Consider the following 23,821-nt stretch of genomic DNA (forward strand, 5'->3'; position numbering starts at 1 on the left):
TTACTTGTATTTTACTTGTATTTTACTTGCATTTTACTTGTATTTTACTTGTATTTTACTTGTATTTTACTTGTATTTTACTTGTATTTTACTTGCATTTTACTTGCATTTTACTTGTATTTTACTTGTATTTAACGCACATTCTAGATCTGTAAGTGAATAATGAATTGAATCAAAGTCATGCTGAAGTTCACGAATGGCCTTCTGCACTGAGGTGGCACAGGAATACAAAACTGTGTCATCTGCATAGAGATGAATGCTACAAGATTTAACAGTGTTTCCTATGTCATTAATATACAAAGTGAACAATAATGGACCCAAAATTGAACCCCGAGGAACACCTTTTAGAATCTCAAGAAATTCTGATTTAACCTCATCTATCAAGATTCTGTTGCTAAAATAATTCTGAAACCATAAACAGACTGTATATCCCAGACCTACTCTTGATCATTTCTACAGCAAAACAGAATGATCAACAGTGTCGAACACCTTTGACAGGTCAATGAACAGGGCAGCACAGCTCTTTTTATAGCATCCAAGGCATTGACGCGATCATTAACAACTAGCATGGTTGCTGTAGTAGTACTAATACAATTATCAGATAAAAAGGAACAAAGTTGTACATTAACCAAGAATTCAAAAATTGTAGCTAAACAACGTAGTCTTGAAATGGGGCGATAGTTGTCAAGATCATTTGTATCCCCAACCTTAAGAATTGGCAGCACATATACAGATTTCCAAGCTGTTGGAATACTTCCTGATAAAAATGTATAATAAAACATGTGGGCTACTGAGCCAGCAATAAGGGGTGCTGCACACTTAAGCAGACCAAGATCCAAATGATCAGCTCCTGTGAGACACCTAAGACAGCGCTACAGGGAGACAAGACCGTCCTCGCAGTGGCAGACCACATGTAACAACACCTGCACAGGAACAGCTAATCCGAACATCACACCTGTGGGACAGGTACAGGATGGCAACAACAACTGGCCGAGGAACACCAGGAATGCACAATCCCTCCATCAGTGCTCAGACTGTCCGCAATAGGCTAAGAGAGGCTGGAATGAGGGCTTGTAGGCCTGTTGTAAGGCAGGTCCTCACCAGACATCACCAGCAACAACGTCACCTATGTGCACAAACCCACTGTCGCTGGACCAGACAGGACTGGCAAAAAGTGCTCTTCACTGACAAGTCACGGTTTTGTCTCACCAGGGGTAATGGTCGGATTTGCATTTATCGTCAAAGGAATGAGCGTTACACCGGGGCCTGTACTCTGGATCGGGATCGATTTGGAGGTGGAGGGTCCGTCATGGTCTGGGGCGGTGTGTCACAGCATCATCAGACTGAGCTTGTTGTCATTGCAGGCAATCTCACTGCTGTGCGTTACAGGGAAGACATCCTCCTCCCTCATGTGGTACCCTTACCGCAGGCTCATCCTGACATGACCCTCCAGCATGACAATGCCACCAGCCATACTGCTCATTCTGTGCATGATTTCCTACAAGAAAGGAATGACAGTGTTCTGCCATGCCCAGCGAAGAGCCCGGACCTCAATCCCATTGAGCAGGTCTGGGACCTGTTGAATCGGAGGGTGAGGGCTAGGGCCTTTGCCCCCAGAAATGTCCGGGAACTTGCAGGTGCCTTGGTGGAAGAGTAGGGTAACATCTCACAGCAAGAACGGGCAAATCTGGTGCAGTCCATAAGGAGGAGATGCAATACAGTACTTAATGCAGCTGGTGGCCACACCAGATACTGACTGTTACTTTTGATTTTGACCCCCCCTTTGTTCAGGGACACATTATTCAATTTCTGTTAGTCACATGTCTGTGGAACTTGTTCAGTTTATGTCTCACTTGTTGAATCTTATGTTCGTAAAAATATTTACACATGTCAAGTTTGCTTTCTTTTTTTGCTGAGTTTATAAAGTCTGCAGAGATAAAATGGTGATTAAATGCATTAATGATATCAATTTAGTCAGTAATAAGGCCAGAATCTAAATTCATTTATTGGGGGAGAGAAGAGGAGATACAACCCTTCAGTGATTTAACAGCTTTCCAAATTTTAGCTGGGTTCCCTGTACATTCAGATAGTGTATTAACATAATAATCTGATTTTGCTTTTTTAATCACAGATTTCTCAACCGCCTAAAAGACTGCCAGTCTGTGCCCGACTGGCAGTATCTATGTTGTGTATGACTTCAGATAGCTCTAGACTGAACCAAGGGCAAGACCCATTTTTAATTCTTAATTTTTTAAGGGAGCATGTTTATCTACAATACAATTGAAAACATTTGAGAAGTGGTTCAGAGCCAACTCTGGGTCAGGTATAGATGCAATAAAATCAAAGTCACCAAAATAAAGGTCACAATGTTACTGTTTTCTTCTGGTGAAGGAGAGGAGGACCAAAATGCAGCGTGGTTATCTTTATACATCTTTAATAAAGATGAAAAATACAAACGGTATACAAAAACAATAACAGTGAAAACCCAAAACAGCCCTATCTGGTGCAAACTAACACAGAGACAGGAACCATCACCCACGAAACACTCAAAGAATATGGCTGCCTAAATATGGTTCCCAAAACACCTGCCTCTGATTGAGAACCACTCCAGGCAACCATAGACTTTCCTAGACTACTATACTACACCACAATCCCATAACCTACAAAAAAAACCTAGACTAAAATAAATGAAGGCCTGTTCATTGAAATGTTTAAAATTTCTCTTGTTGATAAAACGAGGTTTGGATTGAGGCATCCGTATACCCCTGACACATGCAAAGGGACAGTGGTCACTAATATCCAGCAAACACCCCACTTCCAGCATATTTCTCTGGAGTATTTGTAAATATGGGTCCTTTAAGTTTGTTTAGCTGGAATGGAGTGTTCGTATATGGTATATGTGACTGTGATATGTGGTTGTCTAATCTATCTTAAAATGAATGCACTTGCAGATGCCATATCTTAATTTGACCCCGTTTTTCAAAGCTGGAAAATAGAGAGAGAGAGAGAGAGAAAGGGGGGGGGGTTGAAACAGCAGGTTCGGGACAAGGTCACACGTCTGGTGAATAGGTCAGGGTTCCATGTCTGACCAGCAGAAACTGGATGTATCGATACTGATATGATTGAAAGAAAGGGATAGCTGCTCTCGGATCAGTTTACTCCCTTCAAATATTTCCTTAACATTATAATTTTTTCAAAATACTGACAAGGGATAAGCTCCTAGAGAGATATTAGCACCTATGGCTTATTTTCTTGCTTACCCAATAAAAATGCACAATATCACAGATTTGGCACATCATTGTGTAAATGTTAGGCTACACGTCATTAAATATATTGAGACAACTTACTTAACCTAAATAGAACTCAATTGATTGAGACAATTATTATTTGTCTCTCTGAAATAAAACCATCAAGTGATAGATTTTAAACAAATATGTCTGTCATTTAAACAAACCATGACATGATTAGATTGTAGAAAAACACTAACATTTCTTTAATAATTTTTTTAAACAATAAAAGCTAGTTTACCAACATTTCTGAAAACGTATGACATTCTGGAATGAAACTCATCTTATGTTTCCCCATCTGAGCTCAGAGTAGATGAGAGATGTAATTTGTGTCTCTGTTGTGTTGAAGTCCAATCAAGCAGGAGAGACCAGCCTTCCCTGTACCCAGCTGTGTGTCCATGAAGAGTGATCGGTCTATGCGTCAACCTATAGTGTTTAGAGAGGGAGACTTTTCACCTGAACAAAGGTAAGAAGAAATCAAAATCAAATAAATTCAAATTGTATTGGTTACAATCGCCGAATACAACAGGTGTAGTTGTAGACCTTACAGTGAAATGCTTACTTATGAGCCCCTAACCAACAATGCAGTAAAAATAAAAATAAAAATGAGAGTAAAAACTATGCTTAATAAGTAGTTAAAGAGCAGCAGTAAAATAACAGTAGCGAGACTATATACATGGGGGTATAGGAACAGAGTCAATGTGTGGGGGCATCGGTTAGTTGAGGGAATATGTACATGTAGGTAGAGTTATTAAAGTGAAAATGCACAGATGATAACGACAGAGAGTAGCAGCAGTGAAAAATGGGGGGGGGGGGGGCAATGCAAACCGTCTGGGTAGACATTTGATTAGATGTTCAGGAGTTTTATGGCTTAGGGGTAGAAGCTGTTAACTACTAGTGACTAGCAATCCCATATCCGGGAGCGTAATCACAGCCTCAAGCGCATCACCATAACGCAACTTTTTCTATTCATGAAAATCGCAAATGAAATGAAATAAATATATTCAAACACAAGCTTAGCCTTTTGTTAACAACACTGTTTTTAACCCCCCCCAAGGTGCGGACTCCCGGCCGCACACCTAAACCCATAGGGGAGGGTCTGGGTGGGCGTCTGTCCACGATGGCCGCTCTGGCGCGGGACGTGGACCCCACTCTAACACAGTCCTAGTCTGCTTACTACGCGTCCTTAGATTGGCGACCCTCGCCGCCGACCTTGGCCTATTGACCTTGGCCTATTAACCTTAACCAAGGGCCCCACTGGACTGAGGGGCAGCTCCGGACTGAGGGACAGCTCGGGACTGAGGTAGCTCGGGACTGAGGGATAGCTCGGGACTGAGGGATAGCTCGGGACTGAGGGGAAGCTCGGGACTGAGGGGAAGCTCGGGACTGAGGGGAAGCTCGGGACTGAGAGGAAGCTCAGGCAGGTTGATGGCTCTGGCAGATCCTGGCTGACTGGTGGTTCTGGCAGATCCTGGCTGACTGCCGGCTCTGGCAGATCCTGGCTGACTGGCGGATCCTGGCTGAATGGCGGATCCTGGCTGAATGGCGGCTCTGGCGCATCCTGGCAGATTGGCGGCTCTGGCGGATCCTGGCAGACTGGCGGCTCTGGCGGATCCTGGCAGACTGGCGGAACCTGGCAGACTGGCGGATCCTGGCAGACTGGCGGATCCTGGCAGACTAGCGGATCCTGGCAGACTGGCGGCTCTATGCTGACTGGCGGCTCTGGCTGCTCCATGCAGACTGCCGGCTCTGGCTGCTCCATGCAGACTGCCGGCTCTGGCTGCTCCATGCAGACTGCTGGCTCTGGCTGCTCCATGTAGACTGGCAGCTCTGGCGGCTCCTTGCAGACTGGCAGCTCTGGCGTCTCCTTGCAGACTGGCAGCTCTGGCGGCTCCTTGCAGACTGGCAGCTCTGGCAGCGCTGAACAGGCGGGAGACTCTGGCAGCGCTGAACAGGCGGGAGACTCCGGCAGCGCTGGACAGGCGGGAGACTCCGGCAGCGCTGGACAGGCGAGGCGCACTGTAGGCCTGATGCGTGGTGCTGGCACTGGTGGTACTGGGCCGAGGACACGCAAACCGTCTGGGTAGACATTTGATTAGATGTTCAGGAGTTTTATGGCTTAGGGGTAGAAGCTGTTAACTACTAGTGACTAGCAATCCCGTATCCGGGAGCGTAATCACAGCCTCAAGCGCATCACCATAACGCAACTTTTTCTATTCATGAAAATCGCAAATGAAATGAAATAAATATATTCAAACACAAGCTTAGCCTTTTGTTAACAACACTGTTTTTAACCCCCCCCCCCCCCCCCCCCACCACCAAGGTGCGGACTCCCGGCCGCACCCCTAAACCCATAGGGGAGGGTCTGGGTGGGCGTCTGTCCACGATGGCCGCTCTGGCGCGGGACGTGGACCCCACTCTAACACAGTCCTAGTCTGCTTACTACGCGTCCTTAGATTGGCGACCCTCGCCGCCGACCTTGGCCTATTGACCTTGGCCTATTAACCTTAACCAAGGGCCCCACTGGACTGAGGGACAGCTCCGGACTGAGGGACAGCTCGGGACTGAGGTAGCTCGGGACTGAGGGATAGCTCGGGACTGAGGAGGAAGGCTCCGGCAGCGCTGGACAGGCGGAAGACTCCGGCAGCGCTGGACAGGCGAGGCGCACTGTAGGCCTGATGCGTGGTGCTGGCACTGGTGGTACTGGGCCGAGGACACGCACAGGAAGCCTGGTGCGGGGAGCTGCCACCGGAGGGCTGGTGCGTGGAGGTGGTACTGGATAGACCGGACCGTGCAGGCGCACTGGAGCTCTTGAGCACCGAGCCTGCCCAACCTTACCTGGTTGAATGCTCCCGGTCGCCCTGCCAGTGAGGCGAGGTGGAATAGCCCACATTGGGCTATGCAGGCGAACTGGGGACACCGTGCGCAAGGCTGGTGCCATGTAAGCCGGCCCAAGGAGACGCACTGGAGACCAGATGCGTAGAGCCGGCTTCATTACACTTGGCTCGATGCCCACTCTAGCCCGGCCGATACGCGGAGCTGGTATGTACCGCACCGGGCTATGCACCCGCACTGAGGACACCGTGCGCTCCACAGCATAACACGGTGCCTGCCCGGTCTCTCTAGCCCCCCAGTAAGCACAGGAAGTTGGCGCAGGTCTCCTACCTGGCTTCGCCATACTCCCTGTGTGCCCCAAATTTTTGGGGCTGACTCTCGGGCTTCCATCCACGCCGTCGTGCTCGTCTCTCCAACTCCATTCTCCTATAACCCTCCTCGCACTGCTCCAGCGAATCCCAGGCGGGCTCCGGCACTCTCCCTGGGTCGACCGCCCACCTGTCTATTTCCTCCAAAGTCGTATAGTCCATACTTCGCTGCTCCTGCTGCCGCTGCCTATCACCACGCCGCTTGGTCCTGTTGTGGTGGGTGATTCTGTTATGGTTTTCTTCTGGTGAAGGAGAGGAGGACCAAAATGCAGCGTGGTTATCTTTATACATCTTTAATAAAGATGAAAAATACGAACAGTATACAAAAACAATAAACGTGAATACCCAAAACAGCCCTATTTTTTTTATTTTTTTTATTTTTTTTTATAAAAATAATTTATTATCATCAATACCATTCATTCTTTACAACTCATAATTTCCATACAAACTCAAATAGTGGTATTTTAATTTAAACAAAACAAAAACCCCAAACAAAACCTCAGGGGAGCATCTTCCCTCCCCGTCATCCTACAAACTACCTTTCCCTATCTCCCCATCCCTAATCTATCCCCTTACAAATCTAAATGACACCCAGCCCTAAACCCCCCTTCCACCTCTCCCGGGCAGCATGCTGCCCCCACTTCCTCTCCTCCCTCTTCATCCTCCCCCTCAAATCTCTTTCCACCCTCCTCACTATCCCTTCCACCCCCCAATCTCTCCCTGTCTTCACCATGTTCTGCCTGGCTTCCCACAGCCCCCGTTTAAAGAGACTCATGAGAAGCCAGAGCAGAAACCTGTCCCTATCCGTCCCTCTCGCTCTCCCTACACCTCTCTCTAACCTGGCCCACGTCAATACAAAATCCCCCCTTACCAAACCTAACAACACCCGTGCCCTAGCCCATACTACTCCGGCAAAGGCACAGTCCCAAAAGACATGGCGCACAGTCTCCTCCCTGCCACAAGAAGATCTTGGACAGGTGGGGGATTGCACCAAACTATACCGGTACATGATGGAACGTACCGGCAAGCACTTATGGAGGCTCAACCAATTCAGGTCCTTGAGCCTGTTGTCCAGACCCCGCGCCTGCACTCCCTCCCAGACCACTTCCGAGATGCCCACTACAGGCGCCGGACTCCCTGCCTTTCTGACCTCCTCGTACAGGTGCCTGTGATCTAAACCTACTCGGGCAACTTCAACCTCAGGGTGCTCACGCAGCCACTTGGCCGCATGACCAAAGTGCCACGGCAGCTGTTCCGCCCGAGGACCCGTGTTAGACCACACCATTACGCTTCTCGCCTGATACGAGAAGAACACCCGCAGGAGGTAACCGGACGGGTGTATCACTGGATGAGCAAGCTCCGTTAACAAGAAAGAAACAAAAATTGCGTCCAGCTTGAGGGGGAAATGTGGTACCCCCCTACCTCCCTCCCCGATGGGACAAAGCATGCGTGCCCTGGCGACCCACTCGCACCTGCCACTCCACATGAACTGAAACACAAGCCTCACTAGAGGCCTCCTCAGACTAGCCGGCAATGGGTAGATGTACGCCAAATACAAAAGAGACGGCAACACATCCACCTTTAGAACCAGGACTTTGCCCATAAAAGACAAATACCTAGCCTTCCACATTGCTAGCTTCCTCTGTACCACTGCGATACGCATGTTCCAGTTTAGCGTCGCTGAGCCGGAGGTCTCAAAATGGACCCCGAGAATCCTCAGGGCCCCCTCACAGAGAGATAACCCCCCGGGCACATCCGTTCTACCGCGCCATCTTCCGAAAAACTTGACGGAAGACTTTGCATGGTTCAGAACTGCTCCCGACGCTCGGGTGAAATCCCCAAAGATGGCAAGGGACCTTGTCAGGCACGAGTCCTTGCACAGCAGCAAGGAAGTGTCGTCGGCGTACTGCGTCATCTTAACACGCAGCCCACCACTTCCAGGGATCAACAAGCCTTCCACCCCTGTGTCTGCCCTAATGGCAGCCCCCAGAGGCTCCATGTACAGAACGAAGAGGAGAGCCGAGAGTGGGCACCCCTGCCTGACCCCAGACGAGAGGTCAAAAACGTCACCCAAGTGACTATTTACACTAACTCGGCACCCCGCTCCGACATATAATGTACGAATCCATCCCATGAACTTCTCCCCAAATCCTAATCGACCTAACACTCTGAATAAAAATGATCTATTCACGCGATCAAAGGCTTTCGCCTGATCTAGCGCTGCTACCATTAAAGGCAGCCCTCTATCTTCAACCCAAGCGATGGAGTCCCTGATTAACTGTAGGTTCCATCTAATAGAGCGGCCCTCTACCCCGCACGTCTGATCCTCATGGACGACGTAGGGAAGGGCTGTGCGCAACCGGTCTGCTAAAACCTTTGCAAGTAGCTTGTAATCTACACACAGCATGGTCAACGGCCGCCAGTTGCCAAGGTCTGTTACTTCCCCCTTCTTATATAAAAGTGACAGCACACCAACAGCCATTGATCCCCCCGGGACCCCCGTCTCAAGGATGGCCTTCAAGACTTCGAGGACCACTGGTCCAAGTATACCCCAAAACTTGAGATAAAACTCAGCCGGCAGCCCATCTATCCCAGGCACCTTCCCTTTTCCCATCCTCCTAAGAGCGCTCTCAACCTCTTCTAGTGAGATCTGGGCCTCCATCACTTCTCTAATGTCCTCCGGCAACCGCCTGGACAAGTGTTCTAAAAACACATTTCCCTGCTCTACATCTATTTCCCTTTCCTTAAATAAACCTTGGAAATGATCAGTTGTCACCCTGACCATATCCTCTGGTTCTCTAACTATACTACCATTTTCTTCCCTAACGCCATGCATTACCTTCCTACTCTGTCTGGCCCTAACCGACTTAAAGAACATAGCAGAACAAGTCTCATTGTGTTCTAGAAAGCCACTATGCGCACGCTCCAGGAAAGCTCGAGCCTTCCGCTCCTGCAACTCCCTGAGCTGCGCCTTTAGGGTTGCGGATCTCTCCCAGTCAAACGACCCGCCGAGGTTGCCTGCCTCGTACTCGAGTTCAATTAACCTTTGGATACGATCCACCTCCCTCCTCTCCTCCCTTTTTTTCCTCTTGCAATATCCTATTATAAAAGCCCTAATCCTCACCTTAACTAAATCCCACCACTCTAACACCCCCTCGCACATGAACCGGAGACCCTCAAGCCTCCAAAAGAAACCATAAAACCCGTCAACAAAAGCCTGCTCCTCCAGCACATCCCGATCTAGCTTCCAGTACCCCCTACCAAAGAGGCAGACTGGCGACCCCACCTGCAGGAGCACCCCGTCGTGATCCGAAAAGAAAACAGGCAACAGCCGCCCAGACAACTTACCCAAAGACCTGGGTACAAAAATATAGTCGAGCCTCCGCTCAACCCCCCTGGAGTTGCGCCATGTAGGACCGTCCATTTTCGGAGTAGTGTGCAGACCACCATCTACCAGACCATGGCAAGCCATTAGCCTGGCAATGGCGCCTGCACTGCTATCCCCCCCTCTTCCTAAATCTGTATTAAAATCCCCCCCTATCACCAATTTCCTATTTGTGACACACAGGGGCGTCAGACAGTCCACCATCTCCCTCCTGTCTGCCACCACCTGTGGTCCATACACCACCACTAATCTAAAATTACAATCCCTTATCGTGACATCCACCCCTATAACCCTCCCCTGCATTACCACAAAAGAATCCTCCACTTTAACCTCCCTGTGCCCACACAAAATCCCTACCCCCGATGAGTGCACCCCCCCAACACCCCAAACCGACTCCCCCTTGTCCCACTCCCTCTTAAACCTATTAACATCCCCTCCATCCCTCAGGTGAACCTCCTGTAAAAAACAAAAATCAAACTCCACATCCTCCAAATAACTAAAAACCGCCCTCCTCTTAACACCATCCCTTAAACCCCTTACATTTAAACTAACAAAAGTAAAATCAGACCCCATGAAAGAATAAAATAAAAACATGTAATACACTCAAATTCTAAACCCAGACAGAAAAAAACAAAAACAGGAGACTCACCCGATGCTCCCCTGCTCCATATCTACCGGTGATGACACCATCTGTACTCCCAACATCCCCCCCTCTTCCTCCATCTCACCAACCCAGGATGCAGGAATAGTGTTTGGCTCCGGGGTGCCCTGCACCCTGGGTCTACCCCCACAATCCTCCCCCTCCCCAGTGCTGCAGCTGGATTGGAAAAAATTCGGGGAGGCTGAGTCCCCAAACAAAAAACTCCCCACCTCCTCCTGTACCCAGTCCTGAGTCCTGTTAGGTGTGTCCCCACCCAACAGATATTGAGAGCCTGTGGAAACCAGCAGCAACCCAGAGGTTTCGCCCACCCCCATCACTCTCTTGGCCATCCCCTCCCTCTCACTGTCGGCCAATCGCTCCCTCCTCTTCATTCTCTTCTTCGGTGATGACGGCAGTGGAGAGATACCAACCCCCCCCCGCCAGCTCCTCCACCATACCCCTCATCTCTTCCACCAGGGCACATTCCCCCCAGTCCACTTGCTCTTCCACCGTCTCCTTCACCACCACTCCTCCATCGCTTTCTTCTCTCTCATGCTCCTCCACTCGGTTGCCGTCTTCCGCCGCTTTTCCTGGTTCTCCTACTCCCGTGCCTTCCGTTTCCTTCTCTCTTCCTTCCGCCGCTTCTTGCTCCTCCTCCTTCCTTGTGGCCTTCCCCTCTGGACCTGTACTCTGATCATGAGGCGTGCTTCCTTCCCCTCCTCTTCTTCCCCCATCCCCCGCCCCTGCTCCCCCCCCAGCCGCAGACGCATATGACCGCTGACGGGCCGGGCACCCCCGCCACAGGTGTGCTGACGAGCCACACCCATGGCACGTCTTAGGCTTGTCACAATCCCTCGCCTCATGATCCTCAGATGCACAAAATCTGCATTTTCTTGTACTGCATGAGGCGAATATGTGACCGTAGGCCATACAGCGTCTGCAAAATGGGGGCTGACGTGCATAAAACAACGTCCCCCTGTCAGCCCCTAGGGAGAACATAGCAGGAGGATGGAGGTAGCCACCATGTCCCTTTGGGTCCTCTCTGAGGAGGGCCTGGAAACCTCTCCTCCCATTCCAAAACCCAAGGGAGTCTTTGAGGTGCCTTGCTGAGGAGACGTTATCCATATATCTCCCCAGAAAAGCCCTCACCTCTTCGTCCTTAACGTAAGGGTTGTAAATGTTGACAGTTACAACCCTAAAATTATTCTTCGCCAGGCTTGTTATTTCGTAGTGGCACATCGGCCTCTCACCTCCCACTGCTCTTGCCCTTCTCAGGGTATCATCGTGTTTTGCCTCTGTATATAGTGCCACGTCGTATGCTCCCTCCAACGAGTTGCCTTGGAAACAAAACACGCCCTTCACCGTCAGCTTTAGAATCCCCATCAATATTATCCTTCCAAAAGATTCCCGTCCTAAAGGCTCCATCTCCTTTTCCTTCCAAGCAAACCTAATCGTGTTAGCCAGCCCAATCCCAGGGACCGACCGTGTTGATGTATTTAGCACCATCTCCGCAAGGAGAATGGCGCTCGTTCTCTTCTCTTCCAAAACAAGTGAAAAGAAAAAACCAAAGTGACTGAGCCTATCTGGTGCAACAAACACAGAGACAGGAACAATCACCCACGAAACACTCAAAGAATATGGCTGCCTAAATATGGTTCCCAATCAGAGACAACGATAAACACCTGCCTCTGATTGAGAACCACTCCAGGCAACCATAGACTTTCCTAGACTACTATACTACACCACAATCCCATAACCTACAAAAAAACCTAGACAAAACACACCACATAAATAACCCATGTCACACCCTGGCCTGACCAAAATAATAAAGAAAACACAAAATACTAAGGCCAGGGCGTGACACACAAATAAAGGCCTGTTCATTGAAATGTTTCAAATTTATCTTGTTGATAAAACGAGGTTTGGATTGAGGCATCCGTATACCCCTGACACATGCAAAGGGACAGTGGTCACTAATATCCAGCAAACACCCCACTTCCAGCATATTTCTCTGGAGTATTTGTAAATATGGGTCCTTTAAGTTTGTTTAGCTGGAATGGAGTGTTCGTATATGGTATATTTGACTGTGATATGTGGTTGTCTAATCTATCTTAAAATGAATGCACTTGCAGATGTCATATCTTAATTTGACCCCGTTTTTCAAAGCTGGAAAATAGAGAGAGAGAGAGAGAGAAAGGGGGGGGGGGTTGAAACAGCAGGTTCGGGACAAGGTCACACGTCTGGTGAATAGGTCAGGGTTCCATGTCTGACCAGCAGAAACTGGATGTATCGATACTGATATGATTGAAAGAAAGGGATAGCTGCTCTCGGATCAGTTTACTCCCTTCAAATATTTCCTTAACATTATAATTTTTTCAAAATACTGACAAGGGATAAGCTCCTAGAGAGATATTAGCACCTATGGCTTATTTTCTTGCTTACCCAATAAAAATGCACAATATCACAGATTTGGCACATCATTGTGTAAATGTTAGGCTACACGTCATTAAATATATTGAGACAACTTACTTAACCTAAATAGAACTCAATTGATTGAGACAATTATTATTTGTCTCTCTGAAATAAAACCATCAAGTGATAGATTTTAAACAAATATGTCTGTCATTTAAACAACCCCATGACATGTTTAGATTGTAGAAAAACACAAACATTTCTTTAATAATTTTTTTAAACAATAAAAGCTAGTTTACCAACATTTCTGAAAACGTATGACATTCTGGAATGAAACTCTTCTTATGTTTCCCCATCTGAGCTCAGAGTAGATGAGAGATGTAATTTGTGTCTCTGTTGTGTTGAAGTCCAATCAAGCAGGAGAGACCAGCCTTCCCTGTACCCAGCTGTGTGTCCATGAAGAGTGATCGGTCTATGCGTCAACCTATAGTGTTTAGAGAGGGAGACTTTTCACCTGAACAAAGGTAAGAAGAAATCAAAATCAAATAAATTCAAATTGTATTGGTTACAATCGCCGAATACAACAGGTGTAGTTGTAGACCTTACAGTGAAATGCTTACTTATGAGCCCCTAACCAACAATGCAGTAAAAATAAAAATAAAAATGAGAGTAAAAACTATGCTTAATAAGTAGTTAAAGAGCAGCAGTAAAATAACAGTAGCGAGACTATATACATGGGGGTATAGGAACAGAGTCAATGTGTGGGGGCATCGGTTAGTTGAGGGAATATGTACATGTAGGTAGAGTTATTAAAGTGAAAATGCACAGATGATAACGACAGAGAGTAGCAGCAGTGAAAAATGGGGGGGGGGGGGGGGGGGGCAATGCAAACCGTCTGGGTAGACATTTGATTAGATGTTCAGTAGTCTTATGGCTTAGGGGTAGAAGCTGTTAAGAAGCCTCTTGTACCTAGACTTGGTGCTCCGGTACCAGTAGCAGAGAAAACAGTCTATGACTAGGGTGGCTGAAGTCCTTGACAATTTTTAGGGCCTTCCTCTGACACCATCTGGTATAGAGGTCCTGGATGGCAGGAAGCTTGGATCCAGTGATGTACTGGGCCGTTCGCACAACCCTCTGTAGTGCCTTGCGGTCGGAGGCCCGAACAGTTGCCACACCAGGCAGTGATGCTACCAGCCAGGATACTCTCGATGGTGCAGCTGTAGAAACTTTTGAGGATCTGAGGACCCGTGACAAATCTTTTCAGTCTCCTGAGGGGGAATATGTTTTGTCGTGCCCTCTTTACAACTGTCTTGGTGTGCTTGGACCATGTTAGTTTGTTGGTGATGTGGACACAAAGGAACTTGAAGCTCTCAAACTGCTCCACTACAGCCCTGTCAATGAGAATGGGGACATTTTTGGTCTTCTTTTTCCTGTAGTCCACAATCATCTCCTTTGTCTTGATCACATTGAAGGAGAGGATGTTGTCCTAGCACCACACGTCCAAGTCTCTGACCTTCTCCCTATAGGCTGTCTCGTCGTTGTCGGTGATCAGGTTGACACTGTTGTGTCATTTGCAAACTTAATGATGGTGTTGGAGTCGTTCCTGGCAATACAGTCATGAGTGAACAGGCAGTACAGGATGGGACTGAGAACCCACTCCTGAGGGTCCCCTGTGTTGAGGATCAGCGTTGCGGATGTGTTGTTACCTACCCTTACCAGCTGGGGGTGGCCCGTCAGGAAGTCCAGGATCCAGTTGCAGAGGGAGGTGTTTAGTCCCAGGGTCCTTAGTCTTCCAGCTGGTGCTCTCATGCATGGTTCAGTGTTATTTGCCTTGAAGCGAGCATAGAAGTAGTTTAGCTTGCCTGGCTCGTGTCACTGGGCAGCTCTCGGCTGTGCTTCCCTTCGTAGTCTGTAATGGTTTGCAAGCCCTGCCACATATGACAAGCTTTACAGCCGGTGTAGTAAGACTCGATCTTAGTCCTGTATTGATGCTTTGCCTTTTTGATGTTTCTTCGGAGGGCATAGCAGGATATCTTATAAGCTTCCAGGTTAGAGTCCCGCACCTTGAAAGCGGTAGCTCTAGCATTTAGCTCAGTGCGGATGTTGCCTGAAATCCATGGCTTCTGGTTCGGGTATGTAGGTACGGTCACTGTGGGGATGATGTCATCGATGCACTTATTGATGAAGCCGATGACTGATGTGGTGTACTCCTCAATGCCATCGGAGGAGTCCCAGAACATATTCCAGTCTGTGGTAGAAAAACAGTCCTGTAGCTTAGCATCTGCCTCATCTGACCACTTTTATATTGATCTAGACACTGGTGCTCCCTGCTTGAATTTTTGCTTGTAAGCAGAAACCAGGAGGATAGAATTATGATCAGATATGCCAAATGGAGTACGAGGGAGAGTTTTGTATGTGTGTGGAGTAAAGGCGGCCTAGATTTATTTTCCTCTGGTTGCACATTTAACATGCTGATAGAAATTTGGTAAAACAGATTTAAGTTTCCCTTCATTAAAGTCCCCAGTAACTGAAAGCGCCGCCTCTGGGTGGGCATTTTCTTGTTTGCTTATGGCGGAATACAGGTCATTCAATGCGTTCTTAGTGCCAGCCTCAGTCTGTGGTGGTATGTAAACAGCTATGAAAAACACAGATGAAAACTTTCTAGGTAGATAGTATGGTGTACAGCCTATCATGAGATACTCTACCTCAGGCATTCAATAGTTCGAGACTTCCTTAGACATCGTGCACCAGCTGTTATTTACAAAAATACATAGTCCGCCGCCCCTTGTCTTACCAGACTCCGAGTCCGTGAAGCACAAGATTCTACAATTTTGAATGTCCCGTTGGTAGTTTAATCTTCCGCGTAGATCCTCGATTTTATTCTTCAAAGAATGCACGTTTGCTAGCAGAATGGAAGGAAGTGGGGGTTTATTCGATCGCCTACGAATTCTCCGAAGGCAGCCCACCCTCTGGCCCCTTTTTCTTCATCTCCTCTACATGCAAATCACAGGGATCTGGGCTCCCGAGAAAGCAGTATATCATTCACGTCTGGCTCGTCAGACTCGTTAAAGGAAAAAAAGGATTCTGTCAGTCCGTGTGAGGAATCGCAGTCCTGATGTCCAGAAGTTATTTTCGGTCATAAGAGATGGTAGTGGCAACATTATGTACAAAATAAGTACAAAATTAAGTTACAAACAACGCAAATAAAAAATAAAAAAAACACAATGGGTTGGGGACATGTAAAACGTCATGCCTTCTTCTCCGGCGCCATCTTTAACATGGTCATGGTCAGTGAGTTAAATAGCACTGTCTCTAGTCATTTCTCCTCCCCAATTTTCCCATGTATTTTGTTGTTTTCATAATCCGTGTTCTAATCCCTTTTTCCATGTTCATAGTCCTAAAACAATATCAAACAAACACAACATTCCCATCAAATCAAATCAAATGTATTTATATAGCCCTTCTTACATCAGCTGATATCTCAAAGTGCTGTACAGAAACCCAGCCTAAAACCCCAAACAGCAAGCAATGCAGGTGTAGAAGCATGGTGGCTAGGAAAAACACCCTAGAAAGGCCAAAACCTAGGAAGAAACCTAGAGAGGAACCAGGCTATGAGGGGTGGCCAGTCCTCTTCTGGCTGTGCCGGGTGGAGATTATAACAGAACATGGCCAAGATGTTCAAATGTTCATAAATTACTAGCATGGTCAAATAATAATAATCACAGTAGTTGTCGAGGGTGCAGCAAGTCAGCACCTCAGGAGTAAATGTCAGTTGTCTTTTTATAGCCGATCATTAAGAGTATCTCTACCCTCCTGCTGTCTCTAGAGAGTTGAAAACAGCAGGTCTGGGACAGGTAGCACATAATGTGAACAGGTCAGGGTTCTATAGCCGCAGGCAGAACAGTTGAAACTGGAGCAGCAGCACGGCCAGGTGGACTGGGGACAGCAAGGAGTCATGATGTCAGGTAGTCCTGAGGCATGGTCCAAGGGCTCAGGTCCCCAGAGAGAGAGAGAGAAGAGAGAAAGAGAGAATTAGAAAGAGCATACTTAAATTCACACAGGACACCGGGTAAGACAGGAGAAGTACTCCAGCTATAGCAAACTGACCCTAGCCCCCCGACACATAAACTACTGCAGCAGAAATACTGGAGGCTGAGACAGGAGGGGTCAGGAGACACTGTGGCCCCATCCAATGATACCCTGGACAGGGCCAAACAGGAAGGATATAACCCCACCCACTTTGCCAAAGCACAGACCCCCACACCACTAGAAGGATATCTTCAACCACCAACTTACCATCCTGAGACAAGGCCGAGTATAGCCCGCAAAGATCTCCGCCACGGCACAACCCAAGGGGGTGTGCCAACCCAGACAGGAAGATCACGTCAGTGACTCAACCCACTCAAGTGACACACCCCTCCTAGGGACGGCATGAAAGAGCACCAGTAAGCCAGTGACTCAGCCCCTGTAATAGGGTTAGAGGCAGAGAATCCCCGTGGAGAGAGGGGAACCAGCCAGGCAGAGACAGCAAGGGCGGTTCGTTGCTCCAGACCCTTTCCATTCACCTTCACACTCCTGGGCCAGACTACACCCAATCATATGACCCACTGAAGAGATGAGTCTTCAGTAAAGACTTAAAGGTTGAGATCGAGTCTGCGTCTCACACATGGGTAGGCAGACCATTCCATAAAAATGGAGATCTATAGGAGAAAGCCCTGCCTCCAGCTGTTTGCTTAGAAATTCTAGGGACAATTAGGAGGCCTGCGTCTTGTAGCATACGTGTAGGTATGTACGGCAGGACCAAATCGGAAAGATAGGTAGGAGCAAGCCCATGTAATGCTTTGTAGGTTAGCAGTAAAACCTTGAAATCAGCCCTTGCCTTAACAGGAAGCCAGTGTAGGGAGGCTAGCACTGGAGTAATATGATCAAATTTTTTGGTTCTAGTCAGGATTCTAGCAGCCGTATTTAGCACTAACTGAAGATAATTTGGTGCTCTATCTGGGTAGCTGGAATGTAGAGCATTGCAGTAGTCTAACCTAGAAGTAACAAAAGCATGGATTAATTTTTCTGCATAATTTTTGGACAGAAAGTTTCTGATTTTTGCAATGTTACGTAGATGGAAAAAAGCTGTCCTTGAAACAGTCTTGATATGTTCGTCAAAAGAGAGATCAGGGTCCAGAGTAACGCCGAGGTCCTTCACAGTTTTATTTGAGACAACTGTACAACCATCAAGATTAATTGTCAGATTCAACAGAAGATCTCTTTGTTTTTTGGGACCTAGAACAAGCATCTCTGTTTTGACCGAGTTTAAAAGTAGAATGTTTGCAGCCATCCACTTCCTTATGTCTGAAACACAGGCTTCTAACGAGGGCAATTTTGGTGCTTCACCATGTTTCATCGAAATGTACAGCTGTGTGTTATCCGCATAGCAGTGGAAGTTAACATTATGTTTCCGAATGACATCCCCAAGAGGTAAAATATATAGTGAAAACAATAGTGGTCCTAAAACGGAACCTTGAGGAACACCGAAATGTACAGTTGATTTGTCAGAGGACAAGCCATTCACAGAGACAAACTGATATCTTTCCGACAGATAAGATCTAAACCAGGCCAGAACTTGTCCGTGTAGACCAATTTGGGTTTCCAATCTCTCCAAAAGAATGTGGTGATCGATGGTATCAAAAGCAGCACTAAGGTCTAGGAGCACGAGTACAGATGCAGAGCCTCGGTCTGACGCCATTAAAAGGTCAAGAGCAGTCTCAGTGCTATGATGGGGTCTAAAACCAGACTGAAGCATTTCGTATACATTGTTTGTCTTCAGGAAGGCAGTGAGTTGCTGCGCAACAGCTTTTTCTAAAAAGTTTGTGAAGAATGGAAGATTCGATATAGGCCGATAGTTTTTTATATTTTCTGGGTCAAGGTTTGGCTTTTTCAAGAGAGGTTTTATTACTGCCACTTTCAGTGAGTTTGGTACACATCCGGTGGATAGAGAGACGTTTATTATGTTCAACATAGGAGGGCCAAGCACAGGAAGCAGCTCTTTCAGTAGTTTAGTTGGAATAGGGTCCAGTATGCAGCTTGAAGGTTTAGAGGCCATGATTATTTTAATCGTTGCGTCAAGAGATATAGTACTACAACACTTGAGTGTCTCTCTTGTACCTAGGTCCTGGCAGAGTTGTGCAGACTCAGGACAACTGAGCTTTGGAGGAATACGCAGATTTAAATAGGAGTCCGTAATTTGCTTTCTAATGATCATGATCTTTTCCTCAAAGAAGTTCATGAATTTATCAATGCTGAAGTGAAAGCCATCCTCACTTGGGGAATGCTGCTTTTTAGTTAGCTTTGTGACAGTATCCCCGTGTTTGTTTGTCTGTGTGTGAGTGTGTGTGCACTCACTGGATGAGGAAATGTAATCTCATGTTTTTTTCAAAGAAACCAACAGGATCGATCAGAGATTTTCAGTGGTCAGTCTTCCCAGAGTCATCAAACAGACCTGGCCTCCATATTCAGTGTATGTGGTACTGTTACATACATTTGATTTTGTTTACCTCAAGTAAAGATGATCTGTCAATCATTCATTAATGTGTGAATGAGAAAGCTTTTATTTTCTTGCTTAACTTATTTACTTTATTTATTTCAGTTGCTTGAAGAGAATATTATGACATTTGTGAAGAATGAGCTGACAATGTTCAAGAGGATTCTTAGTCCAGGAATCCCAGAAGGCTTTGAGAGTCAGAAGCAGGATAAGGAAGTGGTGGACGCTGAAGATGAGAAGCAGGAGAGCAGTGCCAGAGAGGGGGCTCTGAAGATCACATTGCACATCCTGAGTAAAATGAACCAGAAGGAGCTTGCTGACACACTGGAGAAAAGTAAGACCTGTCTGCCTAATGTGGAATGCTATTTTATAACAAATATTTAAAAGCTGTAGCTAAAGTACAGCTAAAGTAGCTGTGTAACTCAATGGCATTGTAGCAGCCTTAACACAACACCTAGTGACTTCATCAAGTAGCAGGAGGGATGTGTTAGAGAGAGAGAGAGACCACATGAACAATACCATCAATAATACCATTAATAATATAATCAGTCACACCAGTGTGTAACGCAATATGAAGAAATTACAAATTTATACAGGTAGTTAATATAGTAAATTATTATAATATCCAACTTTATAGCACAGTCCTATAACACTGTAGGCATTAAAACAGAAGTAATATTAATATCCCTGTGTTATTTCTTCATTCAGATGAGCTTGCTGTGATATACAAACGTGAACTCAAATCTAATCTAAAGAAGAAGTTTCAATGTGTATTTGAGGGTATCGCTAAACAAGGAAACCCAACACTTCTCAATAAGATCTACACAGAGCTCTACATCACAGAGGGTGGAAAAGGAGAGGTCAATAATGAACATGAGCTGAGACAGATTGAGACAACAACCAGGAAACAAGCAAGACCAGAGACTCCAATCAAATGTAACAACATCTTCAAACCCTTAACTGGACAAGACAAACTTATCAGAACTGTGCTGACAAAGGGAGTTGCTGGCATTGGAAAAACAGTCTCTGTGCAGAAGTTCATCCTGGACTGGGCTGAAGGAAAAGCAAATCAGGATGTTCAATTTGTATTTTCATTCCCTTTTCGGGAGCTGAATTTAATAAAAGGGAAAAAACACACTTTAATTGAACTTCTCAATCACTTCTCAATGGAAACCAAACAATCAAGGATCTCCAATTATGACAAGTACAAAGTTCTGTTCATCTTTGATGGTTTGGATGAGTGCCGACTGCCCCTAGACTTCCAGAAGAACAAGATCTGTTGTGACGTCACAAAGTCAACCTCAGTAGATGTTCTATTGACAAATCTCATCAAGGGAAATCTGCTTCCCTCTGCTCTTCTCTGGATAACTACCCGACCTGCAGCAGCCAGCAAGATCCCTTCGGGTTGTGTTGACCAGGTGACAGAGGTACGAGGGTTCAATGACCCACAGAAGGAGGAGTACTTTAGAAAGAGATTCAGTGATGAGGATCTGGCCAGCAGAATCATCTCGCACATAAAGACATCAAGGAGCCTCCACATCATGTGCCACATTCCAGTATTCTGTTGGATTTCTGCAATAGTCCTTGAACATATGCTGAAACATAAGAGAGAAGAGATGCCCAAGACTCTGACTGAGATGTACACACACCTTGTGGTGTTTCAGACCAAACAAAAGAATGGCAAGTATCTTGGGAAAGAAGAGACCGATCCACACTGGAATAAAGAGAGCATTCTGTCACTGGGAAAACTGGCTTTTCAACAGCTTGTGAAGGGAAATATAATGTTCTATGAAGAAGACCTGAAAGAGGCTGGCATTGATGTCAATGAAGCCTCAGTGTACTCAGGATTGTGCACACAGCTCTTTAAAGATGAATGTGGGCTGTACCAGGACAAGGTGTACTGCTTCGTACATCTGAGCATTCAGGAGTTTCTGGCTGCTGTATATGTGTTCCTCTCATTCATTAACAACAATGAAAATCTAATGGTCAAACCTCAATCAATGCCCAGTAACTTTTTTGCGCTGTTCAGAAACAAGCATGACGTTACTTTCTACAAGAGTGCTGTGGATAAAGCATTACAAAATGAGACGGGAAACCTGGACCTTTTCCTCCGCTTCCTTCTGGGCCTCTCACTGGAGTCCAATCAGAAGCACTTACGAGGTCTACTGACAAAGACAAGAAGCAGCTCACAATGCCATGAAGAAACAGTCAAGTACATCAAGGAGAAGATCAGGGAGAATCCCTCTCCAGAGAGGTGCATCAATCTGTTCCATTGTCTGAATGAACTGAATGACCATTCTCTAGTGGAGGAGATCCAAAGCTACCTGAGATCTGGAAGTGTCTCCTGTGAAGAACTCTCACCTGCACAGTGGTCAGCTCTGATCTTTGTGTTGCTGACTTCAGAAAAGGAGCTGGATGTGTTTGACCTGAAAAAATACTCCAGATCAAAGGAAGGTGTTCTGATGCTACTGCCAGTGGTCAAAGCATCCAAAGCTGCTCTGTGAGTCCATAAAATGACATTTAAGTACTAGTCATCAGAAATAAATATTCAGTTTCGAGAAAATATATATTTTTGAAAAACATATTTAAATCAATGCTTTGATTTGACATTAGTCAAAAACAACAGGACGGAACATGAATTTATGTGTTGTTTGTGAGAATAAACCATATGCATCTGCCATTGTCCTTCTCACTACTGTTGTTAAATTAACAGTGTGTTTGTGAAATCATGATGATCTCTATGTCAGGCTGTCTGGCTGTGGAGTCACAGAGGAAAGCTGTACTTCTCTGGCCTCAGCTCTGAAGTCAAACCCCTCACACCTGAGAGTTCTGGATCTGAGTAACAATGACCTGAAGGATTCAGGAGTGAAGCTGCTCTCTGCTGGCCTGGGGAATCCCCGCTGTAAACTGGAGACTCTGAGGTCAGTATTCCTGTATTTGGTCAACATGTGATAACTTTTCACCAGATCCACGTGTTTTACCAGGCACACGTAGTCCATAAATCAATCAAATGTATTTATAAAGCCCTTCTTACATCCGCCGATGTCACAAAGTGCTGTACAGAAACCCAGCCTAAAACCCCAAACAGCAAGCAATGCAGGGGTAGAAGCACGGTGGCTAGGAATAACTCCATAGAAAGGCCAGAACCTAGGAAGAAATCTAGAGAGGAACCAAGCTATGAGGGGTGGCCAGTCCTCTTCTGACTTCTGACTGTGCCGGGTGGAGATTATAACAGAACATGGCCAAGATGTTGGTTCACCAACTACTTCTCAGACAGAGTTCAGTGTGTCAAATCGGAGGACCTGTTGTCCGGACCTCTGGCTGTCTATATTGGGGTTCCACAGGGTTCAATTCTTGGGCCGACTCTTTTGTCTGTATATATCAACGATGTCGCTCTTGTTGCGGGTGATTCCCTGATCCACCTCTACGCAGACAACACCATTCTGTATACACCTGGCCCTTCTTTGGAAACTGTGTTAACTAACCTCCAAACGAGCTTCAATGCCATACAACACTCCTTCCGTGGCCTCCAACTTCCCTTAAACGCTAGTAAAAACCTAATGCATGCTTTTCAACCGATCGCTGCCCCCACCCGCCCACCCGACTAGCATCACTACTCTGGACGGTTCTGACTTAGAATATGTGGACAACTACAAATACCTAATTGTCTGGTAAGACTGTAAACTCTCTTTCCAGACTCATGTTAAACATCTCCATTCCAAAATTAAATCTAGAATCAGCTTCCTATTTCGCAACAAAGCCTCCTTCACTCACGCCGCCAAACATACCCTCGTAAAACTGACTATCCCACCGATCCTCGACTTCGGCGATGTCATTTACAAATTAGCTTCCAATACTCTACTCAGCAAACTGGATGAAGTCTATCACAGTGCCATCCGTTTTGTCACCAAAGCCCCTTATACCACCCACCACTGCGAATGCTTTTGTCGGCTGGCCCTCGCTACATATTCGTCGCCAGACCCGCTGGCTCCAGTTCATCTATAAGTCTATGCTAGGTAAAGCTCCGCCTTATCTCAGCTCACTGAGATAAGTGTCGATAACAACACCCACCCGTAGCACGCGCTCCAGCAGGTATATCTCACTGGTCATCCCCAAAGCCAACACCTACTTTGACCGCCTTTCCTTCCACTTCTCTGCTGCCAGTGGCTGGAACAAATTGCAAAAATCGCTAAAGCTGTAGACTTATATTTCCCTCACTAACTTTTAACATCAGCGATCTGAGCGGCTAACCGATCGCTGCAGCTGTACATAGCCCATCTGTAAATAGCCAACCCAATCTACCTACCTCATTCCCATATTGTTTTTTATTTACTTTTCTGCCTTTTTGCACACCAGTAT

The 23,821-nt window shown here is 46.5% G+C and overlaps 1 protein-coding gene across 1 annotated transcript in view; it reads left to right on the forward strand.

The window, feature by feature from the left end:
- LOC110485300 (NACHT, LRR and PYD domains-containing protein 12) overlaps positions 1-23,821 on the forward strand; it is a 43,410-nt gene that overhangs the window by 1,911 nt on the left and 17,678 nt on the right. The window contains exons 3-8 of the mRNA XM_090197441.1: positions 3,637-3,753; positions 13,335-13,451; positions 19,360-19,438; positions 19,568-19,796; positions 20,171-21,962; positions 22,210-22,383. Coding sequence (XP_090053567.1) covers positions 3,637-3,753; positions 13,335-13,451; positions 19,360-19,438; positions 19,568-19,796; positions 20,171-21,962; positions 22,210-22,383 — 2,508 coding nt within the window. The remainder of the gene's footprint in view (positions 1-3,636; positions 3,754-13,334; positions 13,452-19,359; positions 19,439-19,567; positions 19,797-20,170; positions 21,963-22,209; positions 22,384-23,821) is intronic.

Source organism: Oncorhynchus mykiss, chromosome 13 (genome assembly GCF_057628025.1).
Source record: "Oncorhynchus mykiss isolate SJ-2025 chromosome 13, ASM5762802v1, whole genome shotgun sequence".
NCBI lineage: Eukaryota > Metazoa > Chordata > Actinopteri > Salmoniformes > Salmonidae > Oncorhynchus > Oncorhynchus mykiss.